The sequence below is a fragment of the Muntiacus reevesi genome, chromosome 12, assembly GCF_963930625.1.
Source record: "Muntiacus reevesi chromosome 12, mMunRee1.1, whole genome shotgun sequence".
Lineage (NCBI taxonomy): Eukaryota > Metazoa > Chordata > Mammalia > Artiodactyla > Cervidae > Muntiacus > Muntiacus reevesi.
The window spans coordinates 42,065,262-42,086,921 of record NC_089260.1 but is presented as its reverse complement, the minus strand read 5'-3'; the positions used below and the strand labels follow the sequence as shown (position 1 = coordinate 42,086,921).

The following is a 21,660-nucleotide window of genomic DNA, read 5'->3' as shown; positions in this document are numbered from 1 at the left end:
ACAGCCTAAAATTCAGGAGCACCAGACTCATGATTAACTTGAAGCAAGTGCTCTGGTTTCCATCTTTTCTGAAAATGCCCAGTCTTTAACCAGGACTTAATTAACTGAAGCATGAAGAATCACTAAAATATACTAGGCTACATAATAAGTAAAGATGATCTTTAAATAAACAAACAAAAGTGCTTTAGTGACTATCTTCATTCTGTTGTATTCATTTTGGAAATGGACACGTTACTATCTCCATAATCTTTTTTTTTTTTTTTTTTACTATCTCCATAATCTTTTAAAGATCACAGTCTTTTGCAAAGGGGAACTACTATGTAAACTTTCACATTATTATAAACTACAAAAAGTTTTAATATCTATCCAACTTAGCATTGAAGTCTACAAAAAAAGAAATCAATGACAACTGCTTTATTATTAAAAATTACTGAGATTTCATAAAGCACACAATGTAGTTTATATTCAACTAACAAAAGTTTCATACATTTAAAAATATATAATATATAGATTTATCTGTCAACATTTATATTCTATTTAAAAAGCAGTAGCTTTACATATTTTACAACTTGATTTTATAAAATATATACATCCACCCTATGCAAATCTTCCAGCATGAGCTTTCATTCCTATTAATAAAATGCACAATTTGTATTTCTGAATATTAAGAGAAAAACGGTACCAACTAAAAATAAAAAAATTCTTTATAACTTGAACATGCATCTAACTCTTGGCTACTAGATAACTGACCTAATAATCTATTCAAATAATTGTTACCTTGAACTTGACAATCAATTTGCATCATGTAAACAATCTGTGGTTAACTATGAAGAGACTTGCATTTCTAGTTATCTGAAACAATCTACCAAACTCTTTATTTGCCCTGTTTCAGGTTTTTAATTAGAGAGGCAGGATTCTTCAATTATTTGATGTGCCACGAAATCTGACAAGTCACATCTGACAAGCCAAAGCCCTGTGAGTTTTGAAACCACACTTGGGCCTTTGAGAAAACAGCTCTGAGAATTATTGTAGGATCAGTTTTCTCAAAACCCTTGATGATGTGTATACCAAGAAATAGAAAAGAATTGCTTCTCCTTTCCCCAATCAACTGCACTCAACTTGAAAAACTTGAGTTTTGGTATGTGAGGATGTACTGATGTCTATTCAGACATTCCTGCTACGTAGTCAAAATAGCTTCAGATATCACACTTATATTAACAAAAAATTTTTTATAAAAAAGATATTATGTAATAATTTTTGAGATTCATCCCCAAATAAAAGTTGTAATACTAACATTAGAGAATGAAATTAAAAAAAAAATCTAAATTATCAGGAGCATAGTCAGAACTAGAACTTCAACTTGAAGGACAGAGATCTAAGTTTGAAGTACAAATTTAGATTCCATGGACCTCTAGTGATAAGGGTGCATATAGGTCTGTCTTTAATTTATGCTGAGGAGATAAAAATCTCCCACAAATTATTTTTAAAAAACAGTTCCATCCAAATCTCAAAAATGATTTTAGAAACTTAAAAGGAAAAACATGTTCATCAAAATAAGTAATTTAATTCATTAGGGCAATAATTAGTCTTTGAGGGACTTCCCTGGTGTTCCAGCACTTAAGACTTTACCTTTCAATGTAGGGGGTGTGAGTTCAATCCCTGGTTGGGGAACTAAGATCTCACATGCCTCAGGGCCAAAAAAAATTAAAAAAAAAATAAAACAGAAGCAGTACTGTGACCAATTCAAAACAGACTTTAAAAATGGTTCATATCAAAAACAAAACAAAATGTTAAAAAAAAAAAAAAAAGGCTTTGAGAGAGTCACATCCGGAAAGTAAACAAAATTCCCTCAATATCAGTATTTAAGAACTAAATTAGAGCTAACTGGTAGCGTATTTATCAAGCAATTATTCAACAAGTTTAGCCATCTACTGATGGACTAAAATTACTTATCAGAAATTTTTGTAGGATGGAGTCCTTTTACTAAAACTTTTTTGGATGTAATTTTAATAACCCTCCTCCTGGATTTCCTATCCTCAAGAATGGGAAAGGGGGAGTAAAGGGGAAAGGAGAAAAGAAGGGAGGGAAGAGGGGAGAAAAAATGAGTGGTCAGAGAGGCAACTGAAGACTGATCCACTGACACCTGTGAGATGAGAAGGTAGAAAAATAGAGGAGGAATAAAAACAAAGACTGCAAAGAGGACTAGGGCCAGGAAGTGCGGATTAAAGACACCTTCTTCACAAACCTTAATTATGCAAAGGTATCAGCATAAAAGAATAGTGCAGCAGCTGGCTTTTGGTAGCAATGAATCCTCAAAGGGACATTCAGTCAAGCCTCAGCTCTTTTGGAAAATAAACATGCATACACAAGTTACAAACCTTATGCATTCAGCTAAAATATGTACAAAAAACTAAATAAAAGTGAGATCGAGAAATATAAGCAGCAGTAACCATAAAGGCTGAGAACTAGTGACACCGAATTCTTTATTTAAAAAAAAAATTTTTTAAACACACAGTACCTCCTCTTCTCTTCTATTTTTAGGAAGAAGCTTTAACAAGTTTTAAATGTCTCAATTCTCAAAAACAATAGGCTTTTTAAAAAATAAGACTTGATTACCAGGAACAATATGTGGTTACATATCATTTTCATATCATTACTGATTTCAACTTATTTTTGATGCAACCTGGGAACAATTAAACAGTCACTAGATACCTGTTTTAGAATCTGAAGAAATTATTATCCACCACAGGAATCTAATGATATGCTTTTGCATATAGTTAAAATTTCAAAAGGGAAAAAGTAGCTAACTATTCTTATTACTTTGTACCAAATATTTATATACCTAGTCAAAACAATAAAGATCAAGATCTTTCTCCAGATGAACTGTATATAAAAGCTATTTTTAGCATTTTCTTCCAGGGATTAAAAAAAAAAAAAAAGCCTTATTTCCCTGCTGGCTAAAAAGGAGGAATCTGTACAAGTAAGTCCTTTAGAGATGAGTATTAAATTCCTTAAGAGAACTGCCATAAAATTTGTTTTTAAAAATTTATCTTAAAAAACTGAAAACCATTTCTCTCTTTAAAATCTATGATATTAATTACCTACTTGACTTTATTTTGGGGGAAGGGCACCAAGTTTGTGATCTAAGCATGCAAAATAAGGAACTGAATGTATCACTGCCTTAACAGAATTTGGCAAACCAGAAGAATGGCCTTAAAATAAATAAATAAATAAATAAAAAGAAAGAGAGTTCATGCTGTCTAAATCTGAAGGTCTAATTCTGTAGAGCTCTGCAGCAGACAGTGCCTCACAGAGGGAATGTGTGCAAGAGGGAAGTAGCATGTTCCTATGTACACACTTGCTTGGTATTCTAGTTGTTATGCAACAACGTATTACAGAGAAATATTTTTATTATTACAAAGTCGGTAATTGCCCCTTCTTGAGCAGTGACTTAGGTAAACATCTTTTAATAATGTAACATATTTAAAATTAACTAAATCTAAGTGCACATGAGTTTTCAGTGATTCCTAAAGTTCAAGGAAGTAACGCAGGTGTTATCAGACTGCAAATTCTGAATGGTTGGTGCATCTATGTTTTAGGTATTTTGTCCTGTCTTCTTTTCCTTAAACCATAAAATGTACCAGAGTTATTTGGTTCTCCTCTACTTTCCTTTTCATCATCTTAATTTATTTTATGGTATCTCTATGTAGAGAGAGAGAGGTATGTTAAAATAGTATTATTCATATTAAAAAATTCAATTGAGACTATATATGACCTATTAATCTATATGACAGCAATGTTATCCTTTGACCTGGTATATTAATTCCTTTGGTGAATAAATGTCACAGGTCATTTCCTTATAAAAGGATTTTAGTAAGAGGACCAGCAGTATGGAGAGAGATTCCCCCACCCCCACCCGGGAAAATGACCAAGTGAATCAGTAGTTTAGAGCAGTTATGTAAAATATGAAAAATACATCATTTACAGCTGCAATTTTCATATTAAAAAGCAGTTAAAAACTAAGAGCTGTTCAAAGCATTCCAAAAAACATTTTTTTGTCTTAGCTAAACTGGCCAACTAATAGGACTGATAAGAGACTGCTGAGAGAACTAACGTACATCTAGGCACGACAGAACAAAAATGTTTTTACTTTTGAACAGTGGTAGTTGCTATGAATAACTAGCAGTATAAACAGTGTCCACAATTTGGTGGCTGGCCATAGTTTAAAAATTTTTTTCAAGTTAATTTCTACAGCAGACGTATTTTTGAAGTCTACCCACCCCTGAGTTCAACAATTATACTTTTAGAGTGTAAAATTATATGCCCTTAATTAACAACATGTACAAAGCTACAAAATGTCATCTATACAGAGATTAAAAACAATTTTTAAAATATTCTCTGCCAATTATTGATTGGATGGTTTTGCTGGGGTACATATTTCAAACCTTTCAGCCAACTGGCTTTCATTTTTAAGCCCAAATTGATTCATATATTTCACTGTAGGATATGTCATAGAGTGCAACAACAGGCATTAGTAAAAATAACATTGTAGTAGAAACAGATTTTGCATATGTGAAAAGGTAATTTATAAAATACATTAATTGCTTTTTAAAAAGAGAACCTAGTTGCAGTATCATTAACTTACATGGTACTGAGAATTGGACCTTTCAAACAATTTTTTTCTACAGAAAAATGTTGTCTACCTATAAGTGAAGTCTTAAATAACAACAAAACAGAACAAAACAAATCCCTCTAGAAAAAAAAAAAAACCTGTATGGTTGTGTGAGACAAATAAGCAAACATACCATTCTATAGTGTATTTTTGCCTAAATTTTAAAATAAAAATGTCCACACTCTTTTGTTAAAACATTAAGCCTCTGTCAAAAATGTATTTCTTATTTTAGGGTACAGGATAGAAGGACAAGATGATACTTACAAGTAAAGAAAATTTACAAGAAAAAACTTGACAAAAGTTTTTCGATTTAAAGTATCATAACATTCAAACTTGACTTCAAACATAACAAAAGAAACAAAATTGCAAACAAAAATGTTATGGATTTTCCAAACATAAATAAATGAAATAGTGTTTAGGCAGTAGGGCTCATGCTGATGGCTAGCAGGAAGTAACAGAGTGTCATCTATTTGGAGAAAATTGATAATGTACAAACAAGAAGCCCAAATTACGGACTGTAGCAGTTTAATCACCACTGCCATCTTTCTTACTTCCAAAATAAAGCCTTGATTAAACCATTTATACCCTATATTACTCATACCTTTACTTCAGACATTGAGGAACTATGTACAACAAACGAATTTATTTTCACCATAGGGATAACATATTGTACCTCTCTGCCAATGCTACTTGAAAACTGTCCATGTCAAAACAATTTGACAGCAGATATAAACAATTCAATAAATACGCAATGATCTTTCATTACAGTCCTTTAAAGACGCATGTTAATTCATGCTGTTAACCTTAGGTTCACAGTGCATAGAATCCAAATATGAGCAGTTGGGGTGACTTTCAGAGTAATGTTGGATCCCTCACTTTATTTATAATCCCACTCTAACCGTTAAGTTCATGTCATAGGCCCTATCACGCATTAATCATTGAGTGGCAGAAGTTAATGAAATTTTTTCCTGTTACAACGTCCATTGCCGGCAATGAACGTCCCAAAACCGCCAAGGAAGTCATTGTTATTGCACAATACATGAGGACCTGGAACTTTTCAAAAGCTTAAAAAAATAAAAATAAAAAATGGAATTATATTTGACATTTCCTGACACCTGCATTAATACTGTATGACTAATCAAAGCATGTCAGTTGCCTGGACTCAACCAGCGATCAACATGCGCCCCGAATGCACACGAGTAAAAATGCAGTCAAAGGAAGCAGTCTTCATTGCCTATAGGTCACTTCCAGTCAAAGGTTAAAGTTCAAAGACTGAATGATCAAAGTGCTCATTTTCTCAGTAGGACTATCTTCTGCTAGTAGGATGAGAACAGTGGCATCAACAAGTATCATCTTTAAGAAAAGGAGAAAAAAGATAATTAAAACAGTCAAGCATGCATAAGTAAAAGTTACAAGTCAGTCTAATACAGCAAAAATTTCAAGCAGCAAGAAGAACATGATTTATGTTTCTGACTCATCTGCCTGGATTCCCTGCAAATGAGTCCATTTTGTGTTCAAGTACATATTTACAAACAAATAAAACTATAGGTTTTCGGAGAAGTGGTAGTTCACACAAATTTTAAAATGATATTATTATTATGTTAAGTTATATTTAAAAGAATAAACTTACATGTGTTAGCACATATTTATGATTACCAGTCATCAGAGAATTTTTTTACAGGTAACAATTTAAAACTATAATGAGACGGCAAGTAAACTCACAACCAACACTGTCACACTACTTAACAAAAACTAATACAAGTCGTGTCTCTGAAGGAAGTAACTTCACACATGAGGCATAATCTCTAAATCAATCAACAGTAAATGTTATTAACTTTTCTTCAGAAAATAAATTTTCAGGATGTATATATATATATATATGCAAAGGAGGTCATTTTTAAAAAATCCCAAAGATTTAGTGACACCTTCTGATAGCTTCAACACATTTATGTAACATATAAATTCTGGGGGGGTTCATCACTTATTTCACAACACTTACCTCACAAAACATATTTGAAGGATTGTGAGGATTAGCTATTATTCAGGAAGAACCTTTAGAAAGATTTAAGAACAGTGGCAACTAACTCAAAGTTGTGAAAGCTCTCAAGGAGAAAATTCTGAAAAACTGGCCAAAATGTTTTACACAAACCATCCCATATTAGGATTGATATATTGCTAATAAAATTCTCACTCATGAAGATTCAATGAGAACTAAAAAGCAGTAAATCTGACTTCTATGCTGGGCAAATTAGTGAAACATTTCACAATCCTATACTTTAAGGGTAATATAAATGGTAAAACAGACTAAAATTTTAAAAATAAGCTGTATCTAAGTCATTAGAATCCTTTAAATAAATAACATCTTTAAGAAGAGAACAAGTAAATAGTTTACAGCCTCTGTCACATTAAAGTATATGTCTTATGGGACTTCCTTGGTGGTCCAATGTTTAAGATTCCGTGTTCCCAATGCAGGGGATGCAGGTTTGATCCCTGGTCAGTGAACTAAAATCTGGCATGCCGCACAGCATAGCCAAAATATATACATACATACATATATATATATATATATATATATATATATATATCTCTGTTCCTTAAATGACTGCGGATCATGGAATAAAGAAGATACATTTGTCATGGATCAGAACAAGCTTCAGAATATGAGGAGGTTTCTTAAAACCTCACTTCTCCAGTAGAGTATCTTATAACACTAGGGTTCTTGAAATTAGTCCTAAAACTAATCACATTTAAATCGCTAAGCTAAGAGAGGCCACTAAAATCTACCTAGGATGTCAAACTACTGGGGAGGAACTTTAGCTGGACCCACAGACTGAAACATTATATATTCATGATGGTTATATGGCTAACAAAGAATCTATGAGTAAAAGTTCAATATGGAAACAGATAATGACCCAAACCCACGTCTACCTTTTCCCTAAATAAGAAGAGAATCACTAAGAAAGAAAAAATTCATTTGTTAACAGAGGGAACACAGTTTCCTAGTTTTGGCTTCCAGAAAAAGAAAAAAAAACAAGTTGTTAACCTATCTTGGGTCAAGACAAGTATAAGTACAGGTCTATAAAAGGCGGTCAAAGAACACAGTATGGTTAACCTCTTGGCTACAATATTTGTGGCAAAATTATGGCCTAAAAAAAAGTCTTATCATAAACCACTTACATTTTTTCTGGAACTAGAGAAGACCCTACTAAAATTATACCCTCAAATATAACATACAAATTAGCAGCTCCAAAGAGCTGACACCTGCCGTGGCTAGCTTCACTGGGCCTCTGTAAATCGTGAATGAGAGAACCGCATTAGAAGGTCACCTGATTCTCCCCGAAGCATAAAACTATCACATTTTATTAGAAACCACCTCCCTGAAAATTCCCAGGGACAGAAGACTAGAAGTAAAGGAACACAGTAAGAGGGGAGTAGATGTGAAGTGGGATTCCACCTCCAAGAAAAATAAAAATAAATCAGTTAAGTTTGAGTCTCAACAGTTTAGGGAATTAGAAGTTTTCCTCCGATTCAACAAAGATTACACAGTAGATCACACAACTGCTATCCTACAGAAAATAAAGGGCAAAGAATTAACCTGAAAGTTTGGACTCAGGAATTTAGAAAGTGGTTGTATAAGACTAAAAGATAGTACAAATAAAAAGGTTCACAACTAACAGAGATAAACCTACAGATGCATATTAAGCAAGGAGAAAAGGAATTGCTATACTAGTCTGAGATAATTTTGTGTTCCTATCCCCTTATAATCCTTATTGTCCTATAGGAAATGTTCCAGTTGAATGAAACCAGAAAGTACTCTATACTTTTATAAAAAAAGACATTCCTCCCCAAATTACCATCTCATCAGTCTACTGGACATACTATCTAAACATTATGTCAATTTAGTTCTCATAAGTCTAGTTTTCTGGAGCCAATACTCAATAGTCATCTTAAACTATACTATTCAGTTATCTATCACCTTAAGAAAAATGTTTTAGGAACCACAGATCTACACTCCCATAGCGATCATTTAAGAAACTAAGTCATTTATATTTAATATTGATCCCAGGAAATAGGTATTATTAATGGATCTCACTGAAATATTTTTATGATGTCATAAAGAGGTTTTTTTAATTAATGTTTTTCAAGAACAATTACATTTGCTTTATGACACAGAACTCAGGTTCAATCATTAATCTGTGCACTGGACTGGGTACAGATCTATTTTCTAAGGAAAATTCTAGATCTGAATTGTAGATTAATTCCTCAGTCCTTTTGTATGCTGAGAAGAATTGTCTTATTACCTATTTTGGTTAGGTCCCTTTATTTTTTTTAACCCTTTTCATAGCTCAACTGATCTTTCAAAGCATATAGACCCCTACCTTAACTGGCAACACAGAATATTTGCATTCCAGTGCAGGTATGACCTTAATTCCTTAGTGAATAGAAAGTAAAACAGTTCTGGGCAACAGGTTGACAGTCAACTTCAAGTAATTAACAAAAGAGAATATATATTCACACACCAATGATTTTTTTGCTCTTTAATAAGTTACTGTGTGCTAGAGAAAAATCTCAAAAGAAGTGTAATTGTGGTGTGTACAAAGACAGTAACACTGGGGTAGGATGACTGGCCTAATTTTCAAGGTGTCCTAATAATGTGGAAGATCACAAATTTAAACTTGGGCTTCTTTTCAACATTGGTGTTGGGCAGCTCAATTGTGGTATGTCAGCTGAGTCCTTCTCGTCTAAACAAAAGGAGATCAACTCAATTTCAGATTTGCTGTTTTTCATTAATAATGACTCCATTGTACATCCTGGAAGCCCCTTCTAAGGTGCACATATGTCACTAATCTGAACCCAAATCTCTCGCCTCTTTGACTACACCTGACAAGCATCCTGTCCCATGCTCACCCAAGTACGCCGGTCAGCACCACACAGAATGCCTGTGAAGTCTGACACCTGAGGCTTAATTCGGCGTGGTTTCTAGAAACCGAATGATCAGTGTTTTGGTGAGTTCTTCCAACATCAAGCAAGCCTTTGCTCAGTCTCTGATCTTTTGTTTACCATTGCAGGTCACATCTTGACATTGCTCTGACCTTGCAATCCTTTCAGAACTAAGGTGATGATAAGAAAATAACTAGAGCCCATATTTCTTGGTAACTCGCATTCTAAGGAGAATACAACCATTAAAGATCTTTTGGAACTAAAGTGGCTAAGCAGAAAAAATGTAAGCTGAAATTTCCAAAGTTTCAAAACAAAGCTGGTGTGGTTCTGCTTAATGAATGAAAATGATTACCTTTTTTGATAAGATTTTTCCAAATTCAACTACAGTGCCAAGGTGAACTATTTCTCATGCTGTTTGTAACTGTTATCGTGGAATGTAGAAAAGAGAAGACAATAGAAACTAAACAGCTGAAATGCTTTAGCTGTGGAAAGATGAAGGCAGAGTTCAGGGAAGAGTCCCTGTACCCAACCGCCGGAGTGACAGGGTGGGGCTCTATCATCTCCAAGTGAAATGGACTCTACCCGGCATTGATTTCGTATGACAGTCACTCACGGAGGAAAACCATCCATTTAACAGAGAATGCAGGAGAGGAATGATGCAGGCATACAAGGTTCAAGCCAAGAGCAGAAAACTACTGAAGTAAGAATCCGGGGGGTGGAGGAAGGTGGGTGGGGGTGAGTGTTTTCCAGTGTCCGACTCTTTGCGACCCAATAGACTGGTGGGCAAGAATACAGGAGTGGTTTGCAATTTCCTCCTCCAGGGAATATTCCCAACCCGAGTACTGAACCCACATCTCATGCGTTTCCTGCACTGGCAGATGGGACTTTTTACCACTGGGAAGCCCAAAGAACAAACTGAGGATATTTTAAACAAGATTATCTGTAAATGAAAAAAAGTATCTGTATCTGCAACAGGAAACAAGATCAAGAAAGTAACGGTTTAGTTGAATTAGAAACAGGTGCCTTTTTAAAATGGCTAATTCATATGGGGGCAGGGATATTTTCAATCTGTTTATTGGGAAGATGAATTCCTATACAAACTCTGTACTATTTTACATTAAGTAAAAGGTTAATTTAGTTTAAAAAGCCTTTAAAAAAATTCTTCGCTAACTTGGAGATGATCCATCCTTAAACCATTAAGACTTTTCTACTTCAGTTTTAAAAATACAGATTTCTCAAGTAACACATAAAAACAACTATGAAAAACGTCTATGAAGTATATTTTAAAGAATTATTATATTTCCTGACTTATTATGCAAGCTTTCTTATTCAAAACCAGGCAGTAAGAAATTCTAGAAGTATTTTTAAGTAAAGGCCTTCTCTTAAGTCCTTTCAACATAACAAGACAGCATTAGAGAGCTTCAAAGATGATGATCTTTTTGAAACTTCCCTATGGAATAGAAAAGAAAATGGGAATATATTGTCTAACAATGGGGTGGGACAGAGTGGAAAAGAGGACTATACTTTCAAAATATACGTATTTTCTAAATTTCATCATTCTAAGACAATTTCTTCTCAAGCTTAACAACAACAAAAACAAAAACTTAAAAGTGGTTTTAAAACACTGGGGGGGGGGTGGAACACTGTGGAAAAAATAATAGGGGAATTTTTCTATTATTAGGGAGGCTGGGTCTGAAATAGAATGACTACTATCTTGGCAACTTTGACATTTTATTTTATTTTTTTATTTTTTATTTTTTTTTGCAACTTTGACATTTAAAAAAATGTTTGATGTAGTTGGGTTTCTCAACATTATTGATTGACTTATCTTAGTTTCTGATAATTTAAAGAACTTATGAAAGGTAAAGGGGACTGTGACACTCAAGGAGTGTTTTTGGTTTTTTTGGAAAAGGTTTTTTGTAAAGGTACAGAGGGAAGAGACAACTCAGTGCTTAGTCTTAAAAGGCAAGAGGATGTGAAAGAAAGAGAAGCTGTTGTTTTCTTAAAAGATTAACCTGCTACATCAGATATGCAGATGATACCACCCTTATGGTGGAAAGCAAAGAAGAGCCTCTTGATGAAAGTCAAAGAGGAGAGTGAAAAAGTCGGCTTAAAACTCAACATTCAGAAAACTAAAATCATGGCATCTGGTCCCATCATTTCATGGGTAATAGATGGGGAAACAATGGAAACAATGAAGTGACAGACTTCATTTTTGGGGACTCCAAAATCACTGCAGACGCGAGTGCAACAATGAAATTAAAAGATGCTTGCTCCTTGGAAAAAAAGTTACGACCAACCTAGATAGCATATTAAAAAGCAGAGACATTACTTTGCCAACAAAGGTCTGTCTAGTCAAGGCTATGGTTTTTCCAGTAGTCATGTATGGATGTTAGAGTTGGACTATAAAAAAAGCTGAGCACTGAAGAATTGATGCTTTTGAACTGTGGTGTTGGAGAAGACTCTTGAGAGTCCCTTGGACTGCAAGGAGATCCAACCAGTCCATCCTAAAGGAAATCAGTCCTGAATATTCATTGGAAGGACTGATGCTGAAGCTGAAACTACAATAATTTGGCCACGTGATGCAAAGAACTGACTCATTTGAAAAGACCCTGATGCTGGGAAAGACTGAAGGCGGGAGAAGGGGACAACAAAGGATGAGATGGCTGGATGGCATCACCGACTCAATGTACATGATTTTGAGTAAACTCCGGGAGTTGGTGATGGACAGGGAGGCCTGGTGTGCTGCAGTCCATGGGTTGCAAAGAGTCGGACAAGACTAAGTTGAACTGAACTTGCTATACCACCAGGCTTCCCTGGTGGCTCAGATGGTAAAGAATCTGCCTGCAATGCAGGAAAGTCAGGTTGATCTCTGGGTCAGAAAGATCCCCTGGAGAAGGGAATGGCAACCCACTCCAGTGTTCTTGCCTGGAGAACTCCACATACAGAAGAGCCTGATGGGCTACAGTCTATGGAGTTGCAAGAGTCAGACTCGACCGAGCGACTACCACTGCTATACCACCAGCAAATAAGACAAGTTTTGTTAAGCTCTTAATCCTCTTCCTTCAACACCACACTCATTTTATAAAACTGCCAATAAGTTTCAAAATATTAAAATTTAATTATTTTACCGTTTTGAACTTTTTTGCCCATGATTGTAATTAATTTATTCTTGAGTAGCGATTATAAATGGTCTTTATTATTACAAAGCTATGTTTTTCACAATTTTATTTTTTAACTTTACATTGACTGTGATTTGAGGTTTTCTCCCAAGCTTTTATATACGATTTACATTTTCACATATCTAAATGTTTAATCTGTGACTCCTTTTAAGTTCAGAAGTTCTTTCTTCCTCCCTCCAGAGCTGATACCCAACTTAAAAGATATTTGTCTACTGTATGTAGTTTTTAAAATGCTTATTAATCCAATCCAAAGGAAATATTTTCTATATGAAAAGATAAATTTTTCTTTCCCAAAATGGTTTTTGGGAAATATTTTCTATATGAAAAGATAAAATCTTCTTTCCCCTAAATACCAATTTTCTAACAGGATTACTTACTAAATAATTTTTCCCTTCTCATTGGTTCGTGATACATTTATTTATCACATACTCAAAACTTATATACAAAAAGGCCTAGAAAAGAGTAATTCTATTTTGATGTCTGTTATTATACTATTAGCTTTTGGTGTTTGGTAGACTTATCCTCCTTCAATATCTTAATTAAAAAAAAAAAACCTTTCTCATCTTTCTTCCAAACCTTAAAAGCACCCGTTCTATCATTCTACTGAATTTCTATTGAACTACACATTAAACCAATAATTTGTAAAGAATATACATTTTTATATTTCAAAATAACTTTATGGTTTCTTTTTTTCTGTTTTTAATTTCAAACACCTCTTTGAGGAAGCAGTTTAGAAAAGGTGCTAGCAGTCTTCAATTATTAAGCTACCATCATCCAAGAAAAATAGAAATTAAAATATTGAAAACAATGTATTCATAAAGCTACAATAGGTAGAACCTCAGATTTTTTTAGGAGTAACTATTAGATTAGGAAGAGCTTTCTTTAAGTTAAAAGGCCATCTCTAACAATATGACATTCCACCCGCCAACAAGAGTACCACAACTGAGTACACTGGCATTATAACTTCTATCTCCAGTAACAGGTTTCCAAATAGGCTAGTTCTAATTTGATTTATTAAGTACTTCTTTTTTTATAATAAAATAATAGGGCAGAATATTCAAGCAATTTTAGATTGTACTTGTATGATGGCCATGATTTTATGTGCTCCATTAAAAATCTGGTCTAACTTATGCACAACATCCATTACATAATTCCTTCTTTTTCCCAAGCAGATTTATAATCTTTCAAACATAAATACTGAAAAATTATCATTCTAAATAAAACTGCTTACCATGATACCACCATTTTGTTTTCTTTGGATTCTTGTTACATGTTCGAACATAAAAAGAATTATCTGGTGGTCGTCTCTGAAATGAAAAAGTTTAAATAGATAAGTTACAAAACAGGAAAACATAAAGAGACAGTTTTAAAAAAACCTCTAAGCAAAATTATTATAGAATGTATAAGAAACAATATAAATGCTGATGTCACACTGAAAAAAAATATATTCCAGGAAATGTAGCCTCTAAAACACTGAAATTTTTTTTCCCCCCAAAATAGATATGCATATGTGATTTGGGTTAGCTTCCAGTGGAATTACTAGAGAATGACAATCAACCATAGTGGCAGCATAACCTAGGTTCTAAAGAATTCTAGTTTTATTTATCTTGTCTCCCTAGAAGTAATTTAATAATTATTTTTATGAGCTAATCAAAACAAAAGTCTACCTAACTAGCTTTGTCTGAGAAATTCTAGCAATTTACAAACAAAGGATTACTGCTTTCCTGTAGAAAAAGTATAGTTAAGGAGAACCCAAAGGACCCAGTTTGCAAAATGTAGGCAAGAGGAGAAGAAGGGGGAGGTGCAGCACTTCCGCTACACGCGCGCCCAGACCGGCACACCATCAGAGACAAACGGCAGCTCTACAGCGGAGCTCCATCAGAAACAGAGATGCCAACAACAGCGGAGACAGGGTGCAAAATAATGCTCTGGAAAACTACTAGATGTTGAACAAACACAAGAAATATGTGCCTCTCCACAAAGATTTGGAAACATGTGAAATGTGTATTAAAGCCACTGAAGGCAGGTTAGTAGATATATGACAGGTCCAACTAAACAGCACTGCTTAACAGGACTACTGATGTAGCAGGAATCAGAACTGACAGTCTCACCTGACGCATCCAAAATCCATGTACAAAGCTATCATCTAGCTCTCATGAGACGGCAGTAACAGTAACTTAACAGTAAGAGTAGAGCATAAGACACTGAACAGCTATTCCAAGACTATCCTGTCTATACAGTTAGAGAAAATTCCTGAAAAATTACCATGAAATCAGATGCCTACTTCAAAGAACAGATGGTCTGCTATTCTTTGTCCTGTAAAGTCATAACTTGTGCTCGTGTGGAATAAGCTGCTACTGCTGCTACAATTTTATAAACTCATTTATCACAACCCAATCCTCAAAAAACAAAAGACAGGGGAAAAATTCATTCTATTTGCTTTTATCAAGAATATAAGCAAATTAGTAAGTGACTAGGAGATATGTTTCTTAAAAAAATAAAGTAAGGATACAAAAAACTGGATTAGTTAAATTGTTTTAAGAATGGAATACAAGCTGGAAAGTTTGGACTATCTGTATCACAAGATCACTGAAAGTGATCTTACTGAAAGGCCCCTGGTCTCAATATCAGAAATGATCTTTAATCTGCGGACATAATAGATTTAAAAGCCTTCAGTCTAGGGAACCATTCTTGACTATGAAAAAGGAAATTGGAACAGAAGAATTATGACTAAAATATGCCTCTACTTTAAAATTTGTATTCTGAGAGTTGACTATTAAAGTGAAATTCATATATCCATGTCCACTACAGAATAAAACTCACCTGTTTAACAGAACAATTTTCAGTGAATTTTAAAAGACTTTTTAAAGTTTGTTTCACGCTAGATTCCTCTCAGTGCCAGAGCATGTTTCCTCTTCATCTTAGTAACCTGGTACTTAGCACAGTAACAACAGTAACAACAGCACATAGTCGGGCCCTAATAATGTCTGAATTTTATCATTTTTCACAAAACTAATACTGTCAGAATCTAACTTCCATATTATCATTTTGGTTGAAGTAAAATTTATAGTTTATATTATATAATATAGTTTGTCAATAATTTAAATGGAATGATTAGTCTTACACTAACTATGTAAGAAACACTAAGAGACAACTAGAAAGTGAAGGGAAAGATGAGGGTTAGAAAAGGATGAAGGAGTTAGAGAACAAAATCATTTTCTAGTTTTTAATAGTAAATCACTGCATTTAAATGTAAACAGATCTAATAATCATAAGGCACATGTAAGAACTATGCACAAACACCACTTGCATTAATCTTAATTTCTCTTATTAAATCCTATAGTTACTACCTCATCTTTCTATAGGCATTAAAATTAAGAGAAACCTTTGTAAACTGCTCTGCACCACACCTAAATTTAGTCTGTATGTGTGTTGGGGTTAGAGACAGGGAGAGGAGAAAATAGGGAAGCAATAAATGAATAAAGCTTGTTTCTAAGCCCTTGGGGTTAACAAAAGCTCAAGTGTAGCCTAAAATGCAGCCGAGGAAAGCCAACAACCGACAGGAAATTCAAGTTAAAAGGTGATACTAACATTAGATAATATGTACCCTCTTTCATCTATTCTAAGATGTACATTTTTTTTCTTAATATTTTACCCATATGAGGATCATCTTTTGACTACGGGTATGTGATAGTTTAACTGCAAGAAGTTTCTTTCTTTCTCTTGTGGTACATAAAATACAATATTAAAGGCTCTCACATTAGAATTTATAAATATATATGCAATTTAACCCATTATTTCCCATTCTTATTTGAACAAATTTTTTTTTAATAAACTGAACACCAAGAAACCTCCTATGGAACTCACATTCTAAGAAACTCACCTTGCAAACAAGTGGCTTAAGAGTGTTTCAAAATCTAGATAAGCTACCATTTAAAAATAAAGTACTCTCTTCAACATTCTCTAAATAATAATTTAGTAAAAGTGACAGTTCAAATGGAAAAGAAGCCCTGCTACAATAAATGAATAACCCTACAGCTCCCTGATCTCCAAGATAAATTCATTTCTCCTTTAAACAGAATACAAAACAAAACCCTCCCCTCACCATGGAGTAGAGAAGCTTTAAAATGTAGAAATACAAGAATATTGAGACACTAACCCTCAAGCAGGAATGACAAAGAGGGCTGGAAACAGAGAGGATTCAGACACTTTAAAAGGGTATTCTAAATTTAACTCACATGAATTTTCTTTCTCGTCTTTTCCCCCTTTCTCTATCAGACAGAATCTGTAGATTAGTAAAGGAGAATAAGAGGAAAAGTTCTGAAAATTCTATTAGTGATGTAGTCCTCCACCTTCAGTCTAGTCTTTATGACAGGAGAGCTCCGGTTCCTGGAAAATTCCCTAAAGGAGGCTGATAGGGTGGAAACCAGCAGAGAGGCGAAGGGAGCTAGGAGGATTGTTTCTGGGGCTTCCCACGGTGAAATCTAGAAACCATAATTTCTTATACACTTGCCCTGTGCATGCCTACAGAAATAAAACTTGAATTATTTAAGAACATCCGAAGGAATTTCCTATTTAAGAAATATAAAGTCTGATGTCTATTATCAAATTATTTTCCAATCTACTACTAAACATCCTCTATAACTTCATAGTAAAAAGCATCAAGTACTTTCTTCAAATAAATTTTATATTAAAATAGTTTCTCTATCTGAACTAAAAGAAGAGCTATTACCTGAATAGTTCTGAAAAGTCCTACCTTTTCTTTGCAGCTGGAAAGCATGCTAATAATGCTAAGACAAACTGACTGGACTGAGAGCGCTGGGGACCAGTCTTCTGTTAGAATGGATAAACAGATATGACCATTGCTATAAACATGAGGATGAACAGGAATATTTTCACCAGTAAACATGACCTAAGAAAAAACAAAATTCCATTAATTTTATCTGTATTACCAAAAAATAAAATATTCTCCATATAAGTTAATATTTTAAAAACCAAACTGAAAACAAACAAAATCAATGCCAGGAACAAGATAAACAACTGCTTGTAGTTTATTTTTATCAATTCAATAAGTAATGGTTTTACTAGGAAAAAAACCTGATTATTTTATATTTCAGCTGTTTTTTACAAATTACTTTTAAATTTTCTAAATTACCAAGCATTTTTAGATGAGTGAAAGAAAACTATATGTACAAGAATGGTTTTTCAAATTCTACTCATTGTTCTCCACATACAGAAATCAAATACACTAAAATTCCAAATCCAAGTATTCAATTTTAGGACAATATGAATTACATGTGATGGGAACACTCCTCCTACTGACAACAATGCTATTATCTAAGGTGCCATATACATAAAAGGAAATGACTGCTATATATTCTACCTCATCTAAGCTCAAACTTCCAGTATGATGAGCACAAATTTCCACTTATTAAGGAGTAAAGACCTATGTGCTTGGATGAAAAAGCAAAGGTTGAATGAGTCTCACAATTATTTGCTCTTTTCCTCTGCTTTTTCTTTTACTCAATTCTTCTACCAGTTTTCTCCTTTATCCATCTTGCCTCAGCACTGCTTTGAAAGATAATAAATCTATTACTTCCTTCCTTAGCCCTAATACATTCAGAATACGAACAGTGCTGCTTCTGAAGCATATCTATCTAAGCATCTGAACAGGCAGGAGTAAATTCATATATTCCAAGGGATCTGGAAGCACAGGTCAAACTAGATCAAAGCAGAAGTCTCGTATTTAACAATGCCTGGATATATGCTAGTTCATAATAAATCACTTTGATATAAAATTAACCATCAATCCTCTAAGTGAATTTTATACTGCAGAATGATGCACCATTTTTATTGTTGCAGCAATTCTTAGCAATCATTCTTACTTCTTGATCAGCACCCTCACCCCTTTTAAAAGTTTCTGGCTGTGCCTCCTGTCATTTAGGATCTTGGTTTCCTGACCAGAGATGGAACTCAGGCTCCCTGCAGTGCAAACATGGAGTCCTAACCACTGAACTGGGGGGGGAATCACCTGGAGATCTGGCTAAAAGTACAAATTCAAGAGCCCCACTTTCACAGATTCTGATTCACTAGGTATGATGATATTTTTATAAGACTCAAGTGGTAAAGAACTTGCCTGCCAATGCAAAAAACATGAGAGACATGGGTTTGATCCCTGGGTTGGGAAGATCCCCTGGAGAAGGGAATGGCTACCCACTCCAGTATTCTTGCCTGGAGAATCCCATGGACACAGGAGCCCGGCAGGCTACAGTCCATGGGATTGCAAAGAGTTGGACACGACTGAAGTGTCTTAGCACATCAAATATAAACTAGTAGTTCCCAAACCAGACTTAACAGTAAGTATATCTCAGCTCCACAAACTGCCTCATACTTGAATACAGCAAAATCTTCATAAGGAAAAAACCCTACCTTAAGTGATGAAAAACTGATGAAATATATTGCTTTAGGTATATCCCCCCCCCCTTTTTTTTTATAGAGCAGAAGAGAGTCAGTGAAAAAAAGTGTGGCCACAATAAAGTATGCTATATTTTAATACAGGAAATATTACGGTAAATTACCATAAGTTAGGTTTTGCTTTTAAATATCTACCTACAAATCTGATTTTATTAGAATTTTACAAATACCTACATTTAACAAAGGACACTTTCATATGAGTAGGTGTCTTCTAATATTTCTACTGCTAACATATGGGACCCATTTCCTTGGCTGAAGCTAATGTAGGATTCCAACAACACAAGATAAGACTCTACACATGGACATCACCAGACGGTCAATACCAAAATCAGACTCATTATATTCTTTGCAAAGATGGAGAAGCTCTATACAGTCAGCAAAAACAAGACTGGGAGCTGACTGTGGCTCAGATCAGGAACTCCTTATTGCCAAATTCAGACTTAAATTGAAGGAAGTAGAGAAAACCACTAGACCATTCAGGTATGACCTAAATCAAATCCCTTACGATTATACAGTGGAAGTAACAAATAGATTCAAGGGGTTAGATCTGATAGACAGAGTGCCTGAAGAACTATGGATGAGGTTTGCGACATTGTACAGGAGGCAGTGATCAAGGCCATCCCCAAGAAAAAGAAATGCAAAAGGGCAAAATGGTTGTCTGAGGAGGGCTTACAAATAGCTGAGAAAACAGAAGTGGAAGGCAAAGGAGAAAAGGAAGGATATACCCATGTGAATGCAGAGTTCCAAAGAATAGCAAGGAGAGATAAGAAAGCCTTCCTCAGTGACCAATGCAAAGAAATAGAGGAAAACAATAGAATGGGAAAGACTAGAGATCTCTTCAAGAAAATCAGAGATACCAAGGGAATATTTCATACAAAGCTGAGCACAATAAAAGACAGAAATGGTATGGACCTAACAGAAGCAGAAGATATTAAGAAGAGCTGGCAAGAATACACAAAAGAACTATACAAAAAAGATCTTCATGACCCAGATAACCAGGATGGTGTGATCACTCACCTAGAGCCAGACATCCTGGAATGAAGTCAAGTGTGCCTTAGGAAGCATCACCACGAACAAAGCTAGTGGAGGTGATGGAATTCCAGTTAAGCTATTTGAAAACTTAAAAGATGATGCTGTGAAAGTGCTGCACTCAATATGCCAGCAAATCTGGAAAACTCAGCAGTGGCCACAGGACCGGAAAGGTCAGTTTTCATTCCAATCCCAAAGAAAGGCAATGCCAAAGAATGTTCAAACTACTGCACAACTGCACTCATCCCACAAGCTAGCAAGTAATGCTCAAAATTTTCCAAGCCAGGCTTCAACAGTATGTGAACTGTGAACTTCTAGATGTTCAAGCTGGATTTGGAAAGGCAGAGGAACCAGAGATCAAACTGCCAACTCAAAAAAGCAAGAGAGTTGCAGAAAAACATCTATTTCTGCTTTATTGACTATGCCAAAGCCTTTGACCATGTGGATCACAACAAACTGTGGAGAATTCTGAAAGAGATGGGAATACCTGACCACCTGACCTGTCTCCGGAGGAATCTGTATGCAGGTCAGGAAGCAACAGTTAGAACTAGACATGGAACAACAAACTGGTTCCAAATTGGGAAAGGAGTACATCAAGGCTATATATTGTCACCCTGCTTATTTAACTTATATGCAGAGTACATCATGCGAAATGCTAGGTTGTATGAAGCACAAGCTGGAATCAAGATTGCCAGAAGAAATATCAATAATCTCAGACATGCAGATGATACCACCCTTATGGCAGAAAGTGAAGAAGCACTAAAGAGCCTCTTGATGAAAGTCACAGAAGAGAGTAAAAAAGCTGGCTTAGAATTCAACATTCAGAAAACTAAGATCATGGCATCTGGTCCCATCACTTCATGGGAAATAGATGGGGAAACAATGGAAACAGTGACATATTTCATTTTTTTGGGCTCCAAAATCACTGCAGATGGTGAATGCAGCAATGAAATTAAAAGACGCTTGCTCCTTGGAAGGAAAGTTATGACCAACCTAGACAGCATATTAAAAAGCAGAGACATTACTTTGCCAGCAAAGGTCTGTCTAGTCAAGGCTATGGTTTTTCCAGTAGTCATGTATGGATGTGAGAGTTGGACTATAAACAAAGCTGAGCACTGAAGAATTGATGTTTTTGAACTGTGGTGTTGGAGAAGACTCATGAGAGTCCCTTGCACTGCAAGGAGATCCAACCAGCCCATCCTAAAGGAGATCAGTCCTGGGTGTTCATTGGAAGGACTGATGTTGAAGCTGGAATGCCAATACTTTGGCCACGTGATGCAAAGAACTGCCTCACTGGAAAAGACCCTGATGCTGGGAAAGATTGAAGGCGTGAGAAAGGGATGAGAGAGGATGAGACGGTTA

The 21,660-nt window shown here is 34.9% G+C and overlaps 1 protein-coding gene across 1 annotated transcript in view; it reads right to left on the bottom strand.

Moving 5' to 3' along the window:
• Window positions 1–399: 399 nt before the first annotated feature.
• Window positions 400–21,660, bottom strand: part of UBE2W (ubiquitin conjugating enzyme E2 W) — a 63,718-nt gene continuing 42,457 nt past the window's right edge. The window contains exons 4-6 of the mRNA XM_065902844.1: window positions 17,552–17,707; window positions 14,027–14,102; window positions 400–6,025 (exon numbers count right to left, since the gene is read on the bottom strand). Of these exons, the coding sequence (XP_065758916.1) occupies window positions 6,012–6,025; window positions 14,027–14,102; window positions 17,552–17,707 (246 nt within the window). The 3' untranslated portion in view covers window positions 400–6,011. The remainder of the gene's footprint in view (window positions 6,026–14,026; window positions 14,103–17,551; window positions 17,708–21,660) is intronic.